We start from the raw sequence: 24,976 nt of genomic DNA, 5'->3' as shown, positions 1-24,976 counted from the left end.
TCATTATTGTTCTTATTTTTTCTGCTCAATTTCAAATATGGATATTGCTATAAAAATTAACAAGCTATTGTTCAATAATTATGTCACCCTTACGATTTATTATTTCCAACCGGGTCTTCAGCTAATTTCATTTACAGTCTTGACGGTCTTGAACCCATAATTATATATTCAAAAAACTACTTCATTTGCGATGTAAAAGAGATATTTAACAAGTCCCCTATCACCTGAACCAAAAATATTAAAATTCAATAAGACAAGGGATTTTAAATGTCGGCAGTTCACCTGCCGGATATGTATAGTTTAAGAGAAAAATCTACTCACTTCCCGGTAAACGATAACATTTATTCTTGTTTTTTTTTCTAATTCCCATTATAAATATATTGTTCAATGGACAGGAAAGTAAAGTCTCTTATGATTACGTAAATAAAGAAGAAGAAAAACATCGCTCAAACTTCTCTGTCATTTCATCGTTCCATTTAGATTTCTCGTCATTCTACAGAGGTAAACAGTATGATATCTATACATTTCCAAAGAATGTTCGGCTAAATTACAAAACAAAATCTATTTTTACTTCTCGGCTCCCATACATTCAAAGAAGTACAGATAGAATGAAAAAAAAAATTCAATAATATTTTTAACTATTCGTTGACTGATTGCTCATCTTCGTCTTCATCTCTTGTTTTGCATTTTGTAAATATGTGCGGATAAATAACTTTTATGTATATGAATAAAAAATGCAATAAGTTATTGCCCTTTCATGATGCTATGCATATGATTGTTGATTCTCATGTCAAGTCTTTATGTAATTCCATTCGCAGTCTTGGATACTTTTAATGTATAATATTTTAATTGAAAAAACATCGCAATTCCATTAATATAATAATCAACACTCTTTGCAAAATAGTGACAAAAATGTATAAAAATTTAAAAACAATTTTCTCGTCACCTGCTTATTTATAAAAATCATCAACACCTGAAAATATGTTAAAATTCACAACAAAATTATTGTCCTCCAGTGAAGACACAACCCATATAAACGCTCATATTAACACATAGCGAAAATTGAGTAAATTTATCAAATTATAAATCGAAACATTCCAATTGCGCCCATTGCAATTTTTTTCTCGTTCAATTATAGTCAAATTCATAAATATATACATTTCTCAATTGACCCTGCGATACATCACTCGGGATTCAGGTTATTAGACTAACGTACGAAATTATCAAATATTATATAAAAAATTTCCTAGCAATAATTTTTTTAAAAGTGTTGGTGTCTCTCTTTCACTTCTCTTTCTTTGATCATTTGATTCTCTTAATAGATTCAAGGCCGCAATTTTTTTGATTCACTTCATTTAGAATTTTTTGCTTCACACGAAGACTTTGTTTATAAAGTGGGGAAATGAAGGCTAAATGCATTTGTCTGAATATCATCTAAACTGCAAACGATGGACAATATTTTATAAGAACCCTTTTTATATTGAGTATAATTGATTGTTAATTTCGTATTGTATTCTATGACAATCAGATAAATGTTTTATTCCCCCACTATTGCTCGGAATCATATGGAATATTCAACAACGATGGACATGAATCATGATATTGAATTTGAAAATTTACACACCTGATAAATAAACAAAAAGTACGACATATTTTTCGATGAGTGAGAGGCTATAATATGCGCACTCCAGTTGACCTCACTGTTATTGCATTAATACTTCTCGTTTCGATTAAAATTAATGGGAATGTGACTCTGCTGCGTGGCACTCCTTATTACTTCCATCCATCTATTTCAAGAAAAGAAAAAATCCATTAGAGCAACCAATTCTAAATATAAAAATACTATAAATGAAAAATATTCCATCAAATCCCTAGATTTTTATATAAAATTTTTCATGCATGAGTTATCAATTGCTGTCTATATTTACCTGCCAAATGTAAAGTCACTCTCGGCCCTGAAGAAATAGACATGATTTTTGAATTGTAGTTTGAAAACAAAGTCCTTGTTGATTCCATCCTTCTCAGTTGGCGTTGATACAGTATAACCAAGTAATGGTAGACTTGCAAGTGGAAAATCATCCTGATGTGATTTGTAGAAGAATAAGCAGAAATTAGTAAATACAACCCAGAGCTTTTGCCAACCATTACTGTTTTTGAATTTACGCAGTAGAAAACCACTCAGCTGATTCTGTAATTGATTAAATTTTAATTATGAAAAATTAGATTTTTATTATCAAATGGAATTTACTGTACAAAATAATGACTCACTTGGAAAGCTCGCAGTTGATCGCTGTAGCTGATACTTGTATTTCTGTGCCAACACACATGGACTGTTGTATTACTTCTCTGAGAGTCTTTTGCACCACCACAACTGGTACGGTCTAAGTCGATAGCACCGCCAAGCTCATCGACAGAACCTAAAACTGTTGGTATTCATTTTACTATGACAAGAAGATGTTTGAAAATTATTCGCACATTAATGATTGGAAAAAAACTCACTGCATGATTTTACGGTCAAGTAGGGTGTCTTGCTCTCGTTCTCCATTTGGGCAATAGCCATATTGAGATCCTCCAACCATCGTTCTTTTTCCTCCTCACTGCTAGCAGCCACTGTCAATGATTGGTTCCCTTGACCATGGATCACGAAGACAAAGTCCGTTCCTGTCTTATTGTCACCGTCCTGTATCGTCACTCCCTTCAGGGGAAGTTGACCATGGACACGGAAACACTGAGTGGGTTGCTGAGTTCGGAATGTGTAGAGTAAAATGTCGGAGAATAGGAAGAACATCCTTTGTTGAAATCCCTTGTGACTGTATTTCTGCAAACATCCTTGCCTGATGAATCTTCGTCCCTCTTGCACTAAATTATCAAAGCCACTGATATCTCGCTGCAGTTCACAGAGTTGGACGAGATTCTCTGCCTGATTCAATACAGTAAGCCCTTCAAGAAGTGTTTCTCCAAGTCTATCCCTTGCTGCTAGGCAATCCTCAAAATCCGTGTGATCCTTTGGATAGTGATCTAATAGTCTATCAATAATACTGTTATAATGCAGCAATCGTTGGAGTGGTTTCAGCAGGAATGATGTTAGTGGTAAATAGCAGTACTTCTGTGACTCGAAATCCCGACACAATTGATCGAATCTCCGTGACGTACGCATTGAATACTCCATTTTCTCTAGTACCGGTATTAAATTCTCCAAGTACTGATCGTAAAGTGGTAGAACGTTGAGAAGTGTATTGTAGAGAAAATCACCGATATTGTGACGTGCATTACTCTCCCAGCGGGCTAGACGTGCTTCCATTTCTTGAAGCCATGGCCCATGAGCATCAGCGAGTAATTCTATCAGACCCACAGCGGGCTCACCATCAAGATCTGACTCTCTTGATACTTCTTCGCGAAACCAAACATTTATAACATCCAAATCCTTCTTATATGTTCTCTCCGTCATGAGAAGCTCTTTGGCAATGTAATAAGCTTTGTCGGTAGGCCATCGTTTGGTCTTCCTTATTTCCAAGTCCTCTACGTCTCCATTTTTTATGTGTTTTTCTGGACTCAAATCCGGTGTCTTTATCACATTAACGTTGACGTTTATCCCCCCAATTTTATTTTGTACCTTCTCGGGTTGTCCCTTTATGTAGAACGAATTGTTGTTGTCGGCTTTTGACGTATTTTCGTCATTCTTGTCGACTTCATCCCCATCTGCAATAAAAAATTTGTTAGAATTCTCGCATTTTACTAGATTTATTCATGTTTTTGTTTCAAAATAATATAAAATGGGATTTCTGGAATTAGCTAGGGATAGGCATGCGTCATTGCAGTGATCGTCGGTAGGTTTTATAAATGAAAATATTTTACAGGGATTTATCGATAATTGGGGCACGTAAATAAGCTTCATGCTTTTCTCTCCAAATTTCATAATTTGTGCTAAAAATCAAGAGTAACGATGCACTAGGAAGTTCGCACGTGCAAACGAAAGTATCGACCGCAAATAATTGTGGAAACAATGAAAGACGCTAAAAATTGTGATATTTTCGTTGCTAAAAAAAATCGCAACACATCGTACAATAAAATAAACATAAAGACTGAATCTGTTCATGAGGTAATTTTCACCAACTGGGAATTACTCACACTTGGCATTGTCCAGCCGACCAACAATTCCAGGAGTGCGATTCAAAAGAGATAGACAAGGGCTGAGTGAACCCTTGAGGATTCAACAGCCCCAAAACAATGAAAAGAAACAACAGGAAAACAAAAGGAGAATGTCGACAATTTTACTCGTGAAAAATTGTCAAAATGAAGAAAATTTCAACGAAACCAAACGAAAATCAATGAAAATATTAAAAGAGAAGAACGTTTTGAAATTACTGATGCCTGTAAATGACTTTGTATATAATTTATTAATGTCATAATTATGTATCAATAATCAATGTACAATAAATTTCCTACGATTTCACCTTTGTTTTTTTTCTGTTTTACCCCTCATGTTCTCCTCATTTGTGTTAATCTCTTTTTAGTTTAAACTTCGAGTTCTCATGTCCTCGTACGGAACCCGAGACACAAGCATGAGAGTCCTCACTGATATTTATATTATTGTTATCAAGATAACGGATAGATTCATCAACAAGCATCGTTAGTTGACCGTTTAAAAAATCGATGCGGTTATTATTACTAACAATACGTTACTTCAGTTTTTTTTGGCGTCATTCAAAAGAGGGAGACTCGTTTTTATTTTCAACAAATTTTTCCTTCCGTTAACTTCTAATTGCCTCTTGAAAGAATTACTTACTGATGGGTTCAGAATTTTTATCCTCCTCATTGTAAAAATTTTGTCCCGATAATTTTCTACAATTAATATTAATGTTTTCGATACAATTTTCAAATCGTTCGTCTTCATGATGAATGAAATTATTTTTCATGTGATTAATTCATGAAGTAATAATTTTAGAATCATTAAACGGCCTTTCTGAGTTCCACTAATTACTTAATAAATAAAATTCGATATATTCAAAGGTTCCCTCAATTTCCCATATCTTCCGATAACTTATTTTGGATTGAGAGAACTCGGCATTATTTTTCCATTTTTTTAATTAATGATGATAACAACAATAATGAGGATAGTGATTATTAAATGTCAACGGTGCAATATGTATAATTCGGGGAATTTTCTATACTTCGAACAAACAGTATAGATTGCCACTGGTTTTTCTCCACAAACTCTTCAAAACAAAGTCTTACATATAACTATTGAAAAATTAAAAAATTGGATGTCAATGTAAATTCGATCTTTAGAATATTGTAAACAATTCATTAATCAATTAATTCAGGAAATCATGCAGGGTGTGTAACAATACCTCAACAAATTGATTTGTCAGTGTTATAATTAAGGGTGTCGAGAAGGGATGAGGGCTGAGATGGAGGACGACTAGAAGACTTAAGTTTTACTGATGAATTCCAAGGGGTCACCAGCAGGAATTAATTATATTACGCCCAGACATTCCTAGAGTACTTGCGGTTGCAACAGTCGACAGGTGATGATTACTCAAGATAACAGTAAAACAAAATTGTTCAAGTAATTAATCAAATTATTGAATTAAAGATATTACGGATTGATACTACGAAAAATCATTAAATATATATTTTCAATAATGTTTAAATTCAACAAATTCTATTGCAATGAAAAAATGCAAAGTGAAGGAAATATTTCGATGTATTTCTATTTTGGTCGTCAATCCACAACATCCTTAATTTAACATTCGATCCTTCACCACTATTTATTTATATTTCCCCTCCGATTTGAGTTAGAATCATTCTCTCATGCAACGGAGTATCATGACGAATAAACTCCGTTCTATAATTACGCTAGGGTTCAATTTTGTTTGAAAATATTGATTTTCTTTGTACAATATAAAATGATCTGCGAGTTTGACACTGAGAATATTCATTCATTCGTTCAGTATTTCGACATTGAGAATATTGACACAATCTCCAAAGAGATAATGTCGACGTATTCGGATTTAGAAAAATGGCAGTGGGGTAATCATGATTCAGGGTTCGCTACGTAATGGTTCATAGGTGAGTATAACAATCAGTAATTCAATCAATTGATTTTGAGATGCGGGGAAGCTCAGTACCACACAACACAGAAGAGAAAAACATATTCAGAAATGTGTCATATTTTGTTTTCTCTATGAATGAATAACAGCTAGATATGTGGTCAATGGAGGTAAATTATGGATTCTATTCAACTAGATGATTCGATGATTCGTGAGAACATTGACGAGTCATTATAATACGGACAAGTTGATCAGTAAAATGATCCTTAGAATGACACTATACTACTTCAACTAGACAAGCATTAATGAAAAATACCCTTTCATGACGATGAAAAGTTCAAATTATCAAATAAAATAGCACTGTTATCATTCGACATTTGGCCTCAATCTGGAACTATTGACAATGACTTTATCAGAAGTAAAGAGCTTCGAATTCAACATCTACAATATTTACATAATCACTGGGACAATTAAAAGCAATAGAAAAAATCTTTCTCGACACATTGAAGGAATGAGCATTTGAAACTGTCAATAAACGCCTATGACGTTCCAAATGTATTGCCAATTGTGATTGAAAAGATGTGAGTGATCTAAGGTGATCTAAAGACAAAAATAGTTAAGTGTTGAAGTAAAATAGAAACACAAGGTCGTGAGCGAAAAAAATTTACGGTCAGAGTAAGACGTTTAATTACCAGTCGTCAATAGCCATAAAATTTGAACTAAATAAATAGATTGTGAGTGTGACAATTTAAAAATGTGATTAATGCAGAACTAAGTAAAATTACAACTAAATAAACTAGAGGTGGAGGCCTCCGTACGGCATCTCCAATGAAAGTGAGTATAGAAGATGATTATTTCTTCCTCCGTGTCATGGTACGTGGTACTCAGCTCTTTATCACTACTTCATTTTTCATCATCAGTTTTCAAATTTTGCACTTTTTCATTGGTTAGCTCTGATTGACTTGCAAATTTATTCATTTTTTTTTTAATTGCTTCTTTAAGCAGTACCCCACACTCGGTTGACTCATTCTATCCAGGCTGGTAAAAACCGATTAGTCAGTGTGCGTGGCGTTGCATGAACCATTATGTTTCGTACCGGATTGACTCGGTAAGGCATGTGCCAAGCCGGTGAATTCACGTACCCATTAGCGTAGTTCCAACGGTTGTAATCACCACCTGTCAAAAGTTGACGCCAGTATTCATAAGAATGCCCACGACTGAACAGCATCACCGAAATCTTTTTCTCTCATTTATCACAGAAAATTAAATAATCGATATGGCAACAAAAGTATAAATTTCAAATTTATCAAATAATCAATCAATGAGTTTTCATGATACCTTGCTCCCTAATTTTAATTACGAATTCATTCAATAACCTATGTACGTACATTTCTGTATATATATATAATATAATAAATATTTGTTTTCGGTTTTTTTTTGTATTATATATATACGCATTTTGAGGGAGGTCTTCTTATTAATTAATATACCGTCTAATTGTATTGAATACAGTATTTCAGTCATTTTCTAATTACGGGAACAGCCGAATTTTTTTCTCGTTTGTTTTACATTGAAATTTTATATTGAAATTATTTTCTCATCTCTCGCACACTTTCACGAACTCATTCGTGTTGGGCTTTCATTCAAGTTCAAGTGATTGAGGTGCAACTAATTGAGTTCAATTACATTCTGAAGGAAGACAATTTTAAAATTCGGCTACCACGAACTTTCGCGGAAGCTGCAAGAATTATTTTTCACCTTTAAATCATTAATCATGGGGGTAGCTTTTGTGAATGAGTGATGAAAATTAATGAAAAAAAAAAATGAATAAAATATTAAGTGAATGTGCAGTGATGAGTGCAATGATGATGGGTCTGAGACAATGCAACAGATGCAATGGTATTTTTCTTGTCAATTTACAAGTCAAACCGGTAGAATGGGTGGGGGTGGGTGATGATAGTTATCTAAGTGGAGTGACATGAACCACTGGAAGAGGACCAAGGGGCTCTGCTTATATCTCCCATCAATATATCCCTTAAGGACTAGCGAACCACATGCCTTAACTAAACAATGAGAAACGAAAATTTCAATATCTCAAGACTACCATAATTTTTCCCACGATAATAATAATAGTAATAATGATAGTGATAATAAAGGGCCCTAAGAAAATTTCTTTCAAGATAAGAATGTTAGTACAATCTTAAATGTAAATAATCCATAATATTATGGAATATATTCAAATCGCTTTGGAATGTAATTTCATCACCAATTCCTTGGATTATTCGACTCGGTACTCAGCCAACGTCGGCCGAGGCTCAATTCTCAACAATTCAATATCATCGAAGGGGGTCAGAACCAAGGGGAACGAAAACTTCGATGATTAAAAATCTAGGCACACGTTTTTTTTTTCTCCAGGATGAAATGCACGATGATTCGGTCTTAAATTGTATTTTTTACTACACATTTTTTGGTACTTTGCCTGACCACATAACACGCGGGAAAAAATGAAGATATTAATATCCTATATTGAGCAAATTTATCATCCATTTACTTTGTTCAATGATAGTCGAACGTAATCGCTCTTGTAACTGAAAAATATTGAATAATTTTACCCGTTTATAAATAGTCGACTGTTTTTAAGTAAAATCGCAATTCACGATCGACAATAACTCCATCGATTAATTAAGCATTTTGCGGCGTTTGTGATGATTGTCAATCCTCGTGAACTCAATGTCAGTACTATTGAATCTTTCACAATAATAGTATTAACAAAAATATTATTAATAAAAACATATTTTTAAATAGTATTTTTGGTAATAATCCTCATATTTATCATCTAATTCCCTCTGAATAATTTAAACTTCTTCCGTCATACCTTTATATGCAATCCAAATTCCACTCGACCTTACTTAATTCTATTGAATACTTCCTCGGAGTGTCCTACCTACAAAAAAAAAACCTACTCCTACAATTATCCTGTATCTGCATCTATATTTAATTCAAATTCCTACACTATTCCGCAAAGCATCGCTCACCGTATTTCTCTTTTTTTTTTTAATTTTCAACGCTTAAACCATCAAAACGAACTGATAAAAAAAATTGTCTCGTCCAAACTCCGGTATTAAAACACTCAATTGTATCCTAATGTATGAATTATTAATTATTTAATTCCCTACTAAATGTTCTTGCATTTTTGATCATAATGAGTATTATCAAGTTCACTCATTCAACACTTGAGCATTTCTCACGAACTTCCGTATTGCCAAATCAATTCCTCAATCCATATCTCGAAGCCTATCGATATTATTCTCTCCAACTATTGACGTTTGATCTATCGTTGTCTAGCGTCTCAATTCACCTTGATAAGTATTGACTTTTTCATATCATTCTCAGATGATGAAAATTATTTAATGTGTATCATCCTCAATATTTCGTCGACGAGGCGGTAAATGAGGAGGTACATCGGCATCATCTTCGATATCTATGCTCATTTCTGGAAGAAGTGGTGGAGGAATAGTAGCGACGTCAAAGCTTGAATCAGTGCTGGAGACGATTTGTCCATCTTTGATTTCAAGATCGATAGCAACTCGATGTCTTCTCTTGGCATTTTGCTGTCTCTTTCTCCTGAAGGCCCTCTGTACCCTGTCCGGAGTATGTGCTGGACTATCCATACTGGAGGAGGTGTCTCCCTCGCTCTGAGGACTTCTGCAAGTGTATGGTATTGTCTTAGTCCTAATCTGCGCACGAATTGGCATGGGAGGACTGGAGGTAGTCGATTCTCCACTGAGACTAGTCGTGGAGTAATAAGGAGTAGACTTGGCTCTCACTGGTACGATAACGGGTCTCTGCGTGGATCTAGTGCCGGGTCGTTGATCAGCAGGCTCTGAATAACCTCGATCAAATTTATGGGTCCCTTTGATTTGCCGATTGTCCTCCAAAGACTGTCTAGGCTCCTCGAAACTCCATTCATCATCCCCAGATCTCGATCTCGATGCCAAATCAGCAAATCTCTCATGCATATCTTCGGAACTGTCACCAGGGCTGACTTTCATCCTGACATTGTCTCCACTAGAGTACTTCATCGCAGGAACATTATCGTACAGACGTTCTTCTTCATCTTCCTCTGGTATCGAGCCAGGAATGCTTGGTAAAGCACCGAATTCAATATCTTCATCGATCTCCTCGTCGTAATCACTTTGAAATTTAATTTGGGGCGGAGAAATATCAGTATACGCTCCGGCAGTGGGTTGCTCATCGTCGAAACGTCTCCGATGCTTGTCAAACTGATTTTCCACGAATTTCCTAGCCTCATCAAACTCATCAGGATGATCAGTTATCTCTGGAGGATATTCTGTGGGCGAATTCTCATCATATCCACACGCACCCTCTGCCTCATGGAGATCCTGCCTCGAAGAGGAAGGACTCGTATGTTGGCACTTTGAATTTGGCCTCATGCTCGTAACACTTTTGTCGGAAGTCGTTGTGTCACTCTGACTCTTCTCCGTTGCAATTGCTGTGTAATACTGTTGTGGAATCACAGTAGTACTTCCCGACCAGTCCGAAATGGAAGCTCCAAGCTCGGCTAATGAGTTATCATCCGATTTCGTGCCAGAATATTGACAGAACTGACGAACTGTATTATTTGAACTCGACCATTCTGACATCGAGAGACCCATTGATGTGTCCTCACTGTGGGACGAGCCTGTTATATAGGAGTTACTCTTTGGTTTAACAGCAATTTTCACAGTACCATCGACAGTTGTTGCTGAGGTAGAGCTTTGGCCATCTTCTAAGAGTGTAGAATGTAGATCATCATGCAGTGTGCGATTCTCATCACTAGAATCACTATCTGCTGCCCTGGGAGTTTCACTGCTGTCAGTTACAGTTACTTTCACAGCTTCTTCCGGTTTAATTTCCATGTAGAAGGTCTCTACGTGACTGCAAACTGTGGGGTCAAATAATGGAGAACTGGGAGGCGATGGCCAGTCTTCCGACGTTTGTGGATGTAGTCTTGACCTTCGAGTCTTGGGGGATTTATCTTCCTGACCCGGTACATCAATGGGTATATCTGGAAGTTCTGAAGATGTTCTCCTATCATCGGAGACTGAAGGCAGGGCAGCGCCCGAAGGTGGATCAGAAGATAAGGATGGTTGATGATCACTGGAGATCAGTGACTCATCGTCTAGGCTTGGAGACCTGGAAGATGGTTTGAACGAGTCCTCGAGATCACTTTTATCTTGTTCCGATGTTGTAGATCTTTCTGAAATTCTCGAAAGGGTCCTAGAGAGAGCAAATGCTCCATAATTCGCCATTACCTCAGGATTGATTGGGTAAGGGAGTGCTCCGGCATAGTCTGCAAGGTCTTCACGATAGCTATCATCGTTGGGCCCATTGCTGTCTTCGGAGTGTGATTGATGGTGATTATCATCCTGCGGTATCCATCCAGCATCTTCCAGGCTAGAACTTCCAGAGCTTTCTAAAGGAAATGGTTTCCAGGTTGAGCTCAATTCCATTTTAACTGGGGGATGAGAGCAACTACTGCTTTCCTCTTCTACGGAGCCTTCCTTTCTGCTCTCTCTCATCCCGGCAATTTCCCTGCGATCGAAAATAGACTGAATTTGTCCTATTCCCAGGGGTCGGGCTATCGAGCACGAGCTAGAGTCTGGATCTTCTCGTTCTGGAGTATAAGTATTTGTTTCTTCACTTCGAGAACGTTCAGTACTTAAACGAGATTTTTTATCGAGCGAGAGCCTATTGGGATCTTCAGAATCTTTGTCCTTTGGTGGCTCATCCTCAGGAAGTTCTTCCGCCCCGAGCATGTCATCCTTTCGCATTTCTAAGTATTCAGGAGTTAATTCTACCTCAACAAGGGTCTTTTCATCCATTTTATCTGCATAATCCGGAGAGGAAACATCACTATCCGGACCCTGCATTTGCATCTGAGCGTCCAGAGCATCTAAAGTATCTTCACTCGTGTCTCCCGAATCCAATCGAGGTTTTTCTGTCTGTTTTGCTTGGAAAATTGCCTCATCCAGAATGTCATTTTGATCATCACTGAGTGGGCCGTCAGCGTCGGAGCATTCTTCTATGGAAATTTGAATTGGAGATTTTATCATGTCAGGAGGATCTTCACCATCATAGTAATCTACAGCCATCCCAGTTTTTCCTCCGGCAGTGCTCACTGTCACATTCGGAACTTCATCACGTTCGATTGAGCCTCTGGGAGTTGCCTCATCCGTTGTTATTGAGCATGATGATCCTATTGTTTTCATTTTTCGTGATGAATTTTTTTTGTCACCTTCAGAGCTATCAGTTCCACTCGAGGTCTCTCCTTTCCTTACCTCTGATTTTTTCAACCCGTCAGCCGAGCGACTTTTTGATCCGGAAAGCTCTGGAATGAGATCGGGCTCTGCTGTGGATTCTACGGAGCTCTGATCGATGAACTTTGTTGGCCCTTCTATTTTCGGAGCTTCGTATTCATCTTTCAAAAGTCTTTTCATCGTTTTCTGCCCTTCCTGTTCATAAGGAATTAAATCTGGGCATGCGGTGATTCCCTGGATTTCATCAGAAGGTGATTCCAAGTACTGGGTTGATGGCTCAGTCATGGATAGTGAATCTGTGGGCACTGGATCGGTACTATCAGATCGATTATTTGGAGAGGCGTCAGCTGGAGGCGGTTTTGTTTCCTCCTTCTTAAGGATTACCTCAGGAATAACGTCTTGTATTTCTTCAACTGTATCATCTTTACTGGAAAATGCATTTGCTGGAGGAAGTTTGTGAAGAGCTACTACGGGAGCATCTAGCGATTTTGCTCGTCTCTGAGAGATCGGCGATTGCGTCGCTGCTCCCTGTCGTTCTAAAACACCGATACCACTACCTTCCGATAGACCCAAACGAGCAAAAAGCATTGGGGAATCCCCTGGTTTTCTTGTGCTTGTGGGAGATACTACTTTTTGAAATTTATCAAATTTTTCTTCTGCCGTTGATTCTACTTTATCCTTTGATTCGACTTTTGATTGGTGTTTATCATTAACCTTCTCTACTTTTGAATCAATCTGTGTCTCTATTTTCTGCTCTTTCGGTTTGTCATCTGAAAATGGTGTATCTGATTTCTGAGCTTGCGATTCCTCGATTTCCTTAGCCATCACTTCTTCCATTGATTCTTCAATAAATGCTGGCTCTTTAGGTTCGACAGGCGATCGTGTCGCCGGTGATCGAGAGGGAGATCTTCTGTGCGGAGATATTTTTCCATCCATGGACTTTCCTTTTGTGATTTTTTTTGGTGATATTTTTTCAGCTGTCTCTCTCTCGGTACTCCCAAGACTCTTGGATATTCCCAATGATTTTGGCCGCTGTTTATCTGGCTTGAGACCACCAAGACTTTTGATTATTTCCTCATCGACGGAGGCAGATTTAGCACGTGTTTTCTTCGTCTCCTCATCTTTCGAGGTAGAGAATGTACGATTAGACAATCGTGTTATCGATTTAGATCTTCCCTTCTGTACGATACTAATCTGAGGCTCGACATCTATCGAGTCGATAATTATAATTTCTTGAGGCATCTCTCCCAATTTCAATTTGGATTTATCAATCTTTAAACTTGCCGGAGATAATTTCGCTGCCTTCGATAAACTCTTCTTGAGAGGTGGTTTATCACCTTCCAGAGACTTTGATTGTTTCTTGAAATCCTTCTTAGCTTCGGATTTCGCCTTTTTGATCTTTTTCGGTGAGACATCCTGGATAAAATGCTTATTCTCAAATTCCGGAGATAAAAGAGTGTCTATGGGGGCTTTTTCTTCAGCGAGCGATAAGGACTTTGATCTTAACGGTTCTGCGTGAGGTCTAAGCATGAAGGGATTGAAGTCCGGTACTTTCAAACTATCAAGTTCAAATGCTGGCTTGACAGGTACTTCATCTAAGGGCAAATCAGCCACTGGATCCACGAAATCATCGTGCCCTGTGTCGATTATCTTTGGCCTTGGTACTTTTGTTGACGCGTTTTTATTGAACTCCGAAAATCTGGATTCTATTCGATCTAAGATGCGCTTTGTTTTTTCAGGAATACTGGGTTTCTCGAGGGTTTTCGATTTTTCGGATTTTTTCTGGGGAGACGTAGCCTGTTCAGGAGAGGATGACTTGGCCTCTCCTTTACTTTCAATTTTCTGCTCAGACTTATCCTCAGACTCAAAATTATCTTTCGATGGAAGGGAAGGTTTCACAGGGAGCGGAGGCTTAGTACTAGTTTTCATTGGAATTTCTGGGAGCGGAATCTTTTCGATGCTGTCCTGTTTCTCGAGCGAATCATCGGGTACCTTTAGCTGCTGTTTTTCAATACTCTGTTGACTCTGCCTTCGCTGTTCTTGTTTCATTTCTTCAACAACAATGTCTGCAAAATTGAGAGACATTTTCGATGGAGATCTTTCCGAGCCAGAGTGATTCGGGCTTACTTCACTGGACCTTCTTTTCTCAATAACCGACACTATTGTCACATTAGAATCACCTGGAGATTTCTTAGGTGATCGCTTCTCTATTACAGAGATGATTGTAACGTTTGACTCCGTCGGAGAGAGTTTATTGTACTTTTTATCGATACTGGATCTTGATTCTCCTTTGATTTTATCTAATGAAGGGGATTTGGTGGGTGTTTTCAATGGAGACTTAAGAATACCCGGAGGAGGACTCTTCTCTGAAGGTATATGAATTATCTTGGGTTCAGTGGGAGAGAGTTTTGGACTCAACATCTTAGGAGACTTAGATTTATCGGGACTCACTAAAATACTCTTAGGTCTGTCGGCCGAGAGTTTGCTAACGGCTATCGATGTAGGAGTTGGTGGTAATTTAGTCAAATCTAGAAGAGAAACGTCGGTAACTTGTTTGATGGGTAATTTTGGAAGTTCAATACCTCTGACCATCTTGGAATTTTTTCCACTGTCAGATTCAGACCTATCATCCGACGCAGTTCCATTCATCACATGGCGTTTATGCAAAGTATATGGAATATCGGCATTGGTTTTTTTCGTAGCACCATCAACAAAAGCATCCTCATCACCAGAATCAGCTGGGGTGAGGTCGATTGATTTTTGATGCATGAGAATGTGACGTTTACTGTTGGAACCAATCCGCTGTCGTCCAGGGTTTGGATCGCTCTTTGTGCGTTCAACTGGTATGTGTCCAGTCAGGGCAACATCATCGAAACCTAAAATTACTCCACCAACAACTTTGGGATCGTACTCAGCAAATCCTGCTTTGGGTTTAACACTTTCCCACTCATTGGGGACACCAATGATGGTCTCTGTTCTTGATTCCATAAATACTTTCATCTGCCTCTCCCGGTCTCGTCTCTCCTCTTCTTTTCTTGCCCGTCCCAAGCTCCTCCAGTCGTCTCTCTCCCTGGGCGACTCATCATCAGTTTTGTTTTTCTTTTTAGTTTCTGCAAATGATTGGGATAAACCATCGGAACTCCGTCGTTCACGTGAGTCCATACGATCAAGGCTCTTTCGATCTCTCGACTCTTGTTTGAGGTAACCCTTTCGATCACTCCCTCGTCTCTCACCACTTCGTCTGTCATGAGATTTTTCCGTAGAATCGTATCTCTCCATTACATTCCGATCTAATAATCCTAATCTCTCAATTGTTCGAGGATCAAAGTCAAAAGTTGGCCTATCTCTCGAATCCAGTCGTTCATAACTCTTACCCCGAACATCTCGGGGGCTGTGACGATCAAATGGACTTCTGTTACCTGAATCAAATCGTTCCAAAGTGTGCCTATCGTATTCATAAGACTTCGGGCTTCTTTTCGATTTTTCCTTGGGACTTGTGTCGAGTGTCTCTAAGCTTTTGCGCATCTCTCGATAATCTAAACGCTCACTACTTGCAACTTTCGGCTCCCGATAATCTCCTCTTCGTCCATTTTTCCCTCCGTCGAGCCTGTCGTGGCTCCTCTCACGCGAATCCAAGCGTTCAATGCTCCTCCTCAACTCCCGACTGTCATTCCTCTCAATTCGCATCTGCGCTTCACGAAAATCTAAACGCTCCATGCTTCGTCGTTCCCGTGAATCCATTCGACCCATTGATCTTCTTTCTCGCGAATCATTTTTCTCTAATCTACGAATTTCCCGAAAATTTTCACGCTCAATTCGCTTGCGCTCCTCCCGCTCAAAACTTTTACGCTCTTTCATTGCTATTTTATCAATTTTTTTATCACGATGATGACTACGACCAAGACTGCCAGTTTCAACGTAAGACCTATGAGCGCCATGATCATCGAGGCTCGCTATACTACGCGCGCGCGTTGTTCTTTCCCGTGCTTTATCTAGAAATGTTCGATTTGCTTCAACTGGACTCAAGTCATCATCAATTCGCGACTTGGGACGCATTATACCCTCGTCCCTCAGCACTTCCGAGTCAACGTGTGTTATTTTATACTTTGGCTTTAAATTCTTCAGTTCATTCATAACGGTCATCTTCTGCTTTTGAACTTGCAGAACAACGGGATCCTTTCGGCCCGAATCCTGATGTGGTAACGGTGGTTTGGAAGACTGATCAATCAAATTAATCTGTCGCGCCTCGTACTTACGCTCTATCTGAGTACTTGTGCGCTGAATTCTTGTCTCTGTTACAACTAAATTATTAGCCTCAGCTTTAGACGCTGCTGAGCACCGATCCGCTGATGTTTTTACCTTTGCATTTTTAATATCAGCGAGCACGGATTTGAATAACTGTTTGTCAGTGGATTTTATTGATCTGTGCTTTACAAACGAATCAGTCTCCGAGTCCATTTGGAACATCTCCTGTTCAATTCCTTCGTCACTATTATCAGAGACTGCTTCATCGCGTGGACTCGAATAAGACTCGGGATATTCAAATTCGTGCTCACGCTCGAGTAGTTCATACGAATCGTGGGATAAATCATCGTGGGATAGATCAGCACCGGGACCGGACTCCTCGTGGCCCGATTCTGTTGATAATGACGATGTGCCGGGATATGAACTACTGTAAACACGCTCTGGTACAGAGTCATGATCTAATGATGGTAATTTTGAACTTGCCGCGCTGTATGAACGATTAGTATCGTCATAACGTGTTATCGGATTGTCAAGTTCACCCTGCGAGGGCAATTGTATTGTATCAAGGCCACCCTCGGGCTTTTCGTCAATTTTACGCGCACGTCCAGAGTCCTCAAAACTCGTTGCATATAATTCACGACAACTCGAGGAACGTTGCCAGGGATATAGGGGCTGGGGTCTTGGTGGTGGAAATTCAGGGGGACTGCTGTTAGAGGGGCTGATACGACCTGTTGACGATGTTATCCGTTGTTGCTGCTGCTGCTGCTGCTGCTGTTGCTGCTGCTGTTGCTGTTGATGATGTGCACCCATAGTATGACGATGTGATTGTGCTTGATTGGGGGTAGCTGGTGAATGGACGTCTATAGAGGTGAGCGTCCGATAAGACATAGCTGTGTCGTCTCGACGGTGACTCGTCCCCCCCATCGAGACACTCGTCACAGTCGTCGGAGAATCCAGTGTCATCGAACCGCATGACAGAGACAGTGCCGGGGTTCCCAGTGCTGTTTATTTGAAAAACAAAGGATGAGAAAAAAAATAAGAATCACTGATTCGGTCTCATCAGTGGAAGGGCTCATGTTTCAAAGAGTGTTTATGTTAGTAACAAAGTGTGTTTCAATGGCAGTCAAAAGCGGTTGAGAATGTTGTGGTTTTCTGTCATTTTTCTTTTTCACCACTGCAATATTTTTAACTACGGGTTGCAAACATTTAACTCCAATCACAACGTTTTCAGGGGATTACAAACGCCGGTGCTCATTCTACCAGCTTTTGATTGTCAGATGTTTATTCTTTCCAATTCTGTCTAAAGTTGGAAAGGCAGCTGAATTAATTTTGTTTATCAAAGCACTCCTACATTTAATTCTAGTTATAACCTAAGCGCTACGTCTACAGTAGGACAGTTCATTTACAGTTACTCTCAAATATAACTAAAAATGTAACACAAAAAGACAGAAACTTAAAAATTCTGTATTAAAAAAAATCGAGAGATGATTTGAAAAAAAATCGTCTTCTTTTTCATTTCTTCAACTTTCTCAATGAACAAAAAAAAAAGACTAATATCTTTGTTTTTCTTTTTGTGTGGTGGTGTTCGGTCGTGGTACATACCAGGGTCGCCAAGAGGCAGGAGGGGGTGGGCAGAGATGCTGGAGCTGCCCATAAGCGAGCTGCTTGGGGTGGCGCCACGATAACCTCCCCCCTCCGAGCCCTGCAATGCCCTACCACCGCTAGTCTGCCGGAACGAATTGGACCTGCGAGCAAGAGAGAGTCAAGTTCAGCATCAGACCTGTGCCACCGCTAGAATGACAGGTTTTATTTCGTTTTCTATATATATATGTGTAATATATATTTAATTTTTCCCCCTCCAATTGTTAATTTTCCTTTCCTTGTCTTATAACAATGTCCCCACTGTTTTTTTTTCTATTTCATCTTTGCAGGCCTCCGACAGTCGAGATTTGACAATTCTCTCTTTTTATTTCATTTCTCTTTGTCTTCACTCCCTTATTCTTCTTCTTCTAATGACACTAGAGACCTCAAGGAGGTCGTAGCCGTCTTTATTCTATTGAAATTATGAAACTGAGACTTAATGAGGAAAGAAACGTTAAATAATGACATGACATTGAGGAGGCACTCCGGAAATGTTAATTTCGTTGTATCTAATAGGACAATTGGACAAAAGAAACATTACTCTCTTTCTCTCTCTCTCTCTCTCTTTCTCTCTCTCTCTCTCTCGTTCTCTATTCCCAAGTGTCATATTGGATTTTAATTTTAGATATTTTTTATTCAATGCGCTCGGTGTTTACTAGACTGTAAATTAACTAGAAAACACTATGAACAAAGTCCCTTTCGTTATCAGAAACGTTTGTTTGTTGTTCAGGAAGACACAGTTCAGAGAACTTTTGCATGCTCATATGGAAAAATAGTGTGTGTAAACCTCCAAGAATGTGCAATAAGAATTCATGATTTGAAAAACAATGGATACAATGTAACATTCGATCAAGTAGACCGCGGGGGCGATTGTGAAATACCAATGTTATTGCGAATTCGTATTTACAGGGATTAATTACTTTGTGTACAAACGTGAGTTTCAAGTAAATTATTTTCATCTAATATTTTCTACTAGTTTTTTGTTCAAACCTCAGTATCGATTATCTTAACCTTCGGATATTCTATTATTAAAAACATTGAAAAATAGTGACGTGTGACATCGGTTATGGCTAAAGTAAAGAATTTACTAACACGAAAGAGAAAGATGCTAGAGCATAAATGCGCTTGATAGAGTCGATATCGATAGATATTCTATAATTCACAGTGATTAGTTAAAAAAATAGGGTACATCGATCATTCGGGTTTTGTCGTGCCTGATGGTGAGCCTGACTCCCCGCCACCCCTTGTTCGAGCAGGCAATACACTAATGGACATTTTTTTCTTTTTCTAGGTTTATCAAAACGATTACTTCTTTGGTGGAATAATGTTCATGTGTGCAGTGTAATTAAATAAATAATAAGTAACGTGGAATAGATTTTAGGCACACAAATCGTACTACAAGTCAAATAGACAAACTGATATTCAAGGTTTAACCGAATGCAACGGGTTGCAAATCACTTAATGAGGTCAAAATCATTTTGAATTATTGATAAAATTGAAATTAATTCTTTTCCTTTTACGGTACAATCCTCTGATATTTTTTTTAAACTGGAAGGGGTAAAATGTTCATCTTACTGCTATCTCTTATTCACAAATGAATTAGATAGTGAATAATCAGTGCAGCTGTAATTGGTTCAATTTTCCAAAGTTTAATTAACAGAATATAGTGAATTCTATATTCTGTACTCAAGACTTTGGTTTTTCAAAAATTCTCATCTCCCTAGATTTGAACTCACTACCTTCGGATTACGAGACTAATCCCCTAGCTCTGCGCCAAGTGACTTAATACGGCAGATGGCCATAATCCAACAATCTATTCATAATGATTTTAGACCTCAGACAATTTAAAGGGTGCAATGAATGCAATTATACCGACATAACATAAACAAATAATGATGAAGTCGTGTTGTCCCGGCGATAAGCGGGACCGTGCCACCTCCATCTCAATGAATAAAAACATCAAAGTGGTGGTATGTTACAATAAAAAAAAACATTTATCACTTTGTGCTTGATACACTTAATGAAAAATTCGTTAACGTTATCAAAAAATCAATCTGGGAATTTTCCAGGGAAACAGACGCAACTTACTCATGCACTATCTACATCATTACTCTGAGTTTATGTATCTCATGGTATATTTTTTTTAATTAAAAATCGGACAGCGATTTCAGCATTCACGGCTGTGTCATATTTTTATTTGTTTTCATTTATCTTTATCTCATTATTTGCCTGCTTGGTTCTTTTCAAGGATGACTCACCTTTGAAATGTTTGGCGTTTCACGTAGTTATCACGGACGAACTCGACTATCTGCTTTTGCGTTTTTCCACTATACCTGTTGATGAAAAATATAAAATATGAATTGAATAAAATGTGTTTCTTCAATCTCTCTTTGGCATTCAATTTGTTATTGTTCAAGTGGAATGGACAAAATACCTGAACGATGAACCTCGGCTGAGAACCCTGGTTTTCTGTCTGATGACTCGTTTAACAACTGAACACCGGAAGAAACCATGATTTTCCACGCATTTTTTCCAAAAATTCTTGCATTCGTTTCTTCCTTCGAAGAAAAATTCCACAGTATCCTTATAATACCCCTGTAGAAATGAGACATAAATTGACTCAAGGTCGAATAATGAATCATAAATACTGCAGAAGCTAAATATACTCACGTATCCCTCGGGGTGTAATTTGATTAAGAATCGTTTTCGTTTAAAACTTATTTTACGTATTTTAGCCCAGCTAAATGTATTTATCTTTGTGTAATGTTGAAAGACTATAATGCCCATGTGTGCCACTGCTAAATTCAGTGGAACTCCCTCGTGATCCTTGACAAAGAAAGGATGAATAATTGAGGAAAACTGTGAAGGGATAGAGGGTCGCGTAAAAAGAGTTATGAATTGTTTTTTTCACCTTAGCGGGATGCATTTTCATTCCGTACAATTCACACCGTCGCGCTGTCTCCAAGAGATTTAAATCAGCCTCTGCAGGAGACTGACCCCTGCAATATAAATAAAAAAATCTGTGAAAAACCGATATCCCAATTTTTCAGAAAATAATCTTATAGAAATTTCAATAGACAATTCTGTAGTACAATTCAATAGAATTTTTTCATACGTGTTTCTATTTGTCATAAGAACGTTCCAGAGGATGTCAGTTACTGGGACATGGGGTGTTCAACTCTTTTCTAAATGTCAGAAACTAGGGCACTCAGAAGTTCCTCATTCAAATGGATATTGATTTATTTTTTTTCTCGCCACCAAAAGGATGGAATACGCGAGTTAAAATGAAAACCGTAAATTAAATGCAATAAAAAATGTTTCAACGGTGACATTGCAGATAAACTATTAATTTCTATTCAATGCTATATTGCTTGATTTTTCCTTACGCATGTTTTTTATGATTTTCCATAATTCGTCGCTCGAGTTCCTGATCCTGATGCGGTACAAATTTGTACGTAGATAAATACGTGTGGTCTGGGTAATCTTCGATGACGTAATCGCCGCATTCGGCTGGTAAAGAAGAAAACATGACAATACAATAGACACTATCCATTCAGTGATTTAAATCAGCAGTATGTGATTGTGAATCATAGCGTCTAATACAGACACAATGAAAATTTACCCTGCACTATATAACTCGCCATCAGCGCAGCGGTATTATCGTTGCACTGTAGATATCCCTGGGACAAGTCTCGCTTGATTTGCAAGCAAAACAAGTATCTAGTGAATTCCTCCTCAAGTTGGCCCGGATCGGGTGTGTAGAATTTTACGCAGAATCTTAGGAGAGGATCTACCAGGGATAGACCAACTTGTCTGCATACTGGTTTCTCCAGATCTAACCAGTACTGAAATTATTCACATCGCGCAATTACTACACTTCTCTCTCTTACAGTTCTCAGTTTTTTCAGTCACTTCTGCTACTGAATTGATAAATTTCTATTAAATTAATTTTTGAGTGATCGTAAATTGATCCAAAAACGCTTTTAATGTCATCCAGACCATTATTTATCCAATTTATTACTTATCTCAAAAATTTCACCACTTATCTCATTCACTGGCTAAACGTGGGGAAAAATTGATGGTTCATTCTGTCCAATCGATAAAAAAAAAGGGATCATGTATTCACCTTTGTTCCGTTCGGTTCCTGATACTCTAGTCCAAAGTAGTCCGCTTCTAGTAGATGTAATTGTTTGCAGACCTGGTCGAACAAAACCCGGCCCATGGCTTTCGCCTGTAAGAGCAACAAAACCCATTATAAACTTCAAACGATCTTTCTACAGATAGTCAAGATTATTTGGTGGTGAGTGACATAGCCATTAAAAATGTTCAAGAATTTTTTTTTTCGAGAAACCTCTCCAACTGCGGAGACAGTGTGTCTGTTTTCAACATTCAATCGCTAAAAATTATAAAGCAAACTTCTCCGTGAAACTGAAATACTAAATATATATTCCCTCCGTCCCAGGACTCCCATAATGTTTTATTATGTGTTACTACTCTCATATGCATAATGAAAAAGGAAGCAAAAAAAACATTCTGACATTTTTATAGACAGAAAAACACAGGAGAATATAAACTCTCGTCCCAAAAATAAACAAACTGACCTAACTGCTCCAGGTATTATCTTCTGTGTGTACGCAAACATGTGCTTTATGAGAGCGAAAGAAAAAATGGGGAGGAAAAGAAAAATGGAAAAAAAAAATGTGGTGAAAAAAATCAATAGGTCAGTCTTGCAGCTTCTTTCCCTCGGTTGTTGGAAACTGACTCACCTCTGTGTTAAACTCCATTACTACCAGTGCATAATGTGCCCTAATAATTTATCCCAGTGGAAATAATCTTATGCTCCCGGAGTTTATCATAAAGCACTGAGAGAATTTCCAACGAAGGTGAATTGACTGACCAGCTCCAATTGACTATTTCATTGCAGATTGAACTAATCCTTGTCAAGGCTAATAGACCTAATCCGAGCACTTTTTAAAGGCTTTGACTGCTTCAATTGTTGGATAAATTAGCGTTTCCCGGTGTTGGACAATTGGTGAATTTGCGATTTATAATTTTACTACTTTGTTAAAGATGTCACGTACAGTTTCGCCGAGTAAATGGAAGGAATTTCAGAATATCTCAGGATCAGTATCATTTTTCTTTCGGGGGAATTCACATCTCCATTTATAACTGAACAGTAGACCCTCTATTGAAGGCTACCTTATCTTTACGGCTAATTTCCAATGATTCATGGAGGTTCGCAAATATTTTGACAATTTGGCAATGAATTAGAAAATTCATTTTCACGAACGATTTTTTTCCAAGAGATAGCCAGGATTTTTAATTAAAAATAAAATTGTAGTGAAATGCGATTAAAAAATAATTTAGTCATACAAAATGCTTAAACCGTGAAAAATTGAAAATTTCAATAAACTATCGCGTGGGTAAGTTCCTCAGTAACAAAAGAGGACTTGTAAGCCAGACCCCTTGACCTGAATAATGAAACGGTTACTTGTAAAATGCCTAGATTGGCAAATTAAATGGAAATCAATTACCCTTCTGCAATCTCACTTCAGAGAGCATTAGAGGGAAACAAGGAAGAAAAACCCCACAAATTCGAAGATTCACTTCAACTATCATAACAACAAGCAAGGCTAGTGCTGAATCTTCCCCAATAAATTCCAGACATAGTTCTCAGGCAATAAACTGTTATTACTCTGTTGACAAATTTTGATGCGAATTCCATGAAAACGACCCGAAATCCGTGATTGTCAAGTAAAGATATTCTTGAATGAGTAATTCTAATTAATTGCTAAATATACATTGTATTCTTAATGAAATGAGCCTATTATTCTCCTCCCCTTTGAACGTTTTGCTCATAATAGTTACCAGATAGTCTATAAAAATTCCTAATAAACACTGAAAATGAATTTACCTGTACTTGAAACATCGTGATAGTATCATCCAGCATTTGCACCCTTACAGCAAGCATTTTTCCAGCCTTTCTCGGTGTAGTGGGTGGCGTACGACTGCCACCATCTACACCAGCGGGTGTGGAGTGACTGTGGGGCATCTTGGAGCTAATCATCCCTAAATTGTCGATATCATTCATAGTCCCATCCAAGTAATTTGAGTGATACCTCACTCCACCTCCTCAATCCTTCCAATCCCCTTATTCTCAAGCAAAGTTCATCGATCCCCACCTTCGTCGTTAGGTTGTCATCCTACGCACAGAGGGGAACAAAAAATTCCCTGCATCCATTAAAAAAAAAAGGGAAAATAAATGGGCAAAGCCACGGAAAAGGAATTGCTTTCGCGAAGAGCCCTTTGACATCTGGAACAGCCCCATACTTGTCGAGAAATATTAAACATGACAAAAGCGTTTCACTCTGATGTAACCAGTGTCACAAAGACGATAAGAGGGTTGTAACTGGACGGCGATGATGAGGTAGAGCCGGTGGAAGGGACAATAGACTATACCAACAAATAAATTAAACAAAACACAATCACTCACATCAATGCATTATCCTCATTACGAACCACCGAGGTCTTCAATGCACCAGGAACGAGAGCAAGAGAGAGACAGAGAGAAAGAAAAAATCTCAAGGTCTCATCACTCAATATTTCCTTGACGATGTCAATCATACGAACTCATTATCTCCCAATTAATGACACACAACCGATTCAAGAACAAACATAAATGAAGATTTTAAGGGGATGTGGGTGTCGAGATGCCAA

The 24,976-nt window shown here is 38.1% G+C and overlaps 2 protein-coding genes and 1 non-coding gene across 10 annotated transcripts; all 3 read right to left on the bottom strand.

Annotated features, from left to right (window-relative positions):
* Positions 1-321: 321 nt before the first annotated feature.
* LOC135164056 (FERM, ARHGEF and pleckstrin domain-containing protein 1-like) lies at positions 322-24,350 on the bottom strand. Of its 8 annotated transcripts, none has more exons than XM_064124061.1 (14): positions 24,174-24,350; positions 22,386-22,490; positions 21,882-22,104; positions 21,646-21,769; positions 21,171-21,258; positions 20,930-21,085; positions 20,694-20,854; positions 20,518-20,592; positions 18,221-18,363; positions 17,347-17,619; positions 2,500-3,699; positions 2,269-2,423; positions 1,929-2,188; positions 322-1,787 (listed from the first exon to the last, which is right to left on the bottom strand). In XM_064124061.1, exons 1-14 carry the CDS (start codon positions 24,348-24,350, stop codon positions 1,712-1,714), a joined length of 3,216 nt encoding a protein of 1,071 aa, XP_063980131.1. In that variant the 3' UTR covers positions 322-1,711. The 8 variants fall into 8 exon arrangements, with proteins under 8 accessions (XP_063980131.1, XP_063980132.1, XP_063980133.1 ...); XM_064124062.1 differs by having other exon boundaries at positions 2,269-2,417; XM_064124063.1 differs by lacking the exon at positions 24,174-24,350 and adding an exon at positions 23,026-23,384.
* On the bottom strand, positions 7,236-17,341 carry LOC135163457 (uncharacterized; the record flags this gene model as incomplete). Its single annotated transcript, XM_064122907.1, has 1 exon — positions 7,236-17,341. A coding segment is annotated over one exon (7,881 nt), but the record flags the coding sequence as incomplete, so codon positions are not given.
* On the bottom strand, positions 19,824-19,957 carry LOC135164157 (small nucleolar RNA SNORA36 family). The gene has a single exon (XR_010299240.1). It is a non-coding gene; the product is annotated as a small nucleolar RNA SNORA36 family (small nucleolar RNA).
* Positions 24,351-24,976: the final 626 nt, after the last annotated feature.

Source organism: Diachasmimorpha longicaudata, chromosome 6 (assembly GCF_034640455.1).
Source record: "Diachasmimorpha longicaudata isolate KC_UGA_2023 chromosome 6, iyDiaLong2, whole genome shotgun sequence".
Lineage (NCBI taxonomy): Eukaryota > Metazoa > Arthropoda > Insecta > Hymenoptera > Braconidae > Diachasmimorpha > Diachasmimorpha longicaudata.
Note: the sequence above shows the minus strand (reverse complement) of the source record. Positions and strands in the feature narration are given on the sequence as shown.

Excerpts from the sequence above, each read along its gene's own strand:
- LOC135164056 (XM_064124061.1), bottom strand. The coding sequence starts at position 24,350 with ATGAATGATATCGACAATTTAGGGATGATTAGCTCCAAGATGCCCCAC. Across the intron at positions 22,491-24,173 it reads TCACGATGTTTCAAGTACAG|GCGAAAGCCATGGGCCGGGT; the intron begins GTAAATTCATTT and ends TTGCTCTTACAG. Across the intron at positions 21,259-21,645 it reads GAAAATCATAAAAAACATGC|GGGTCAGTCTCCTGCAGAGG; the intron begins GTAAGGAAAAAT and ends TTTATATTGCAG.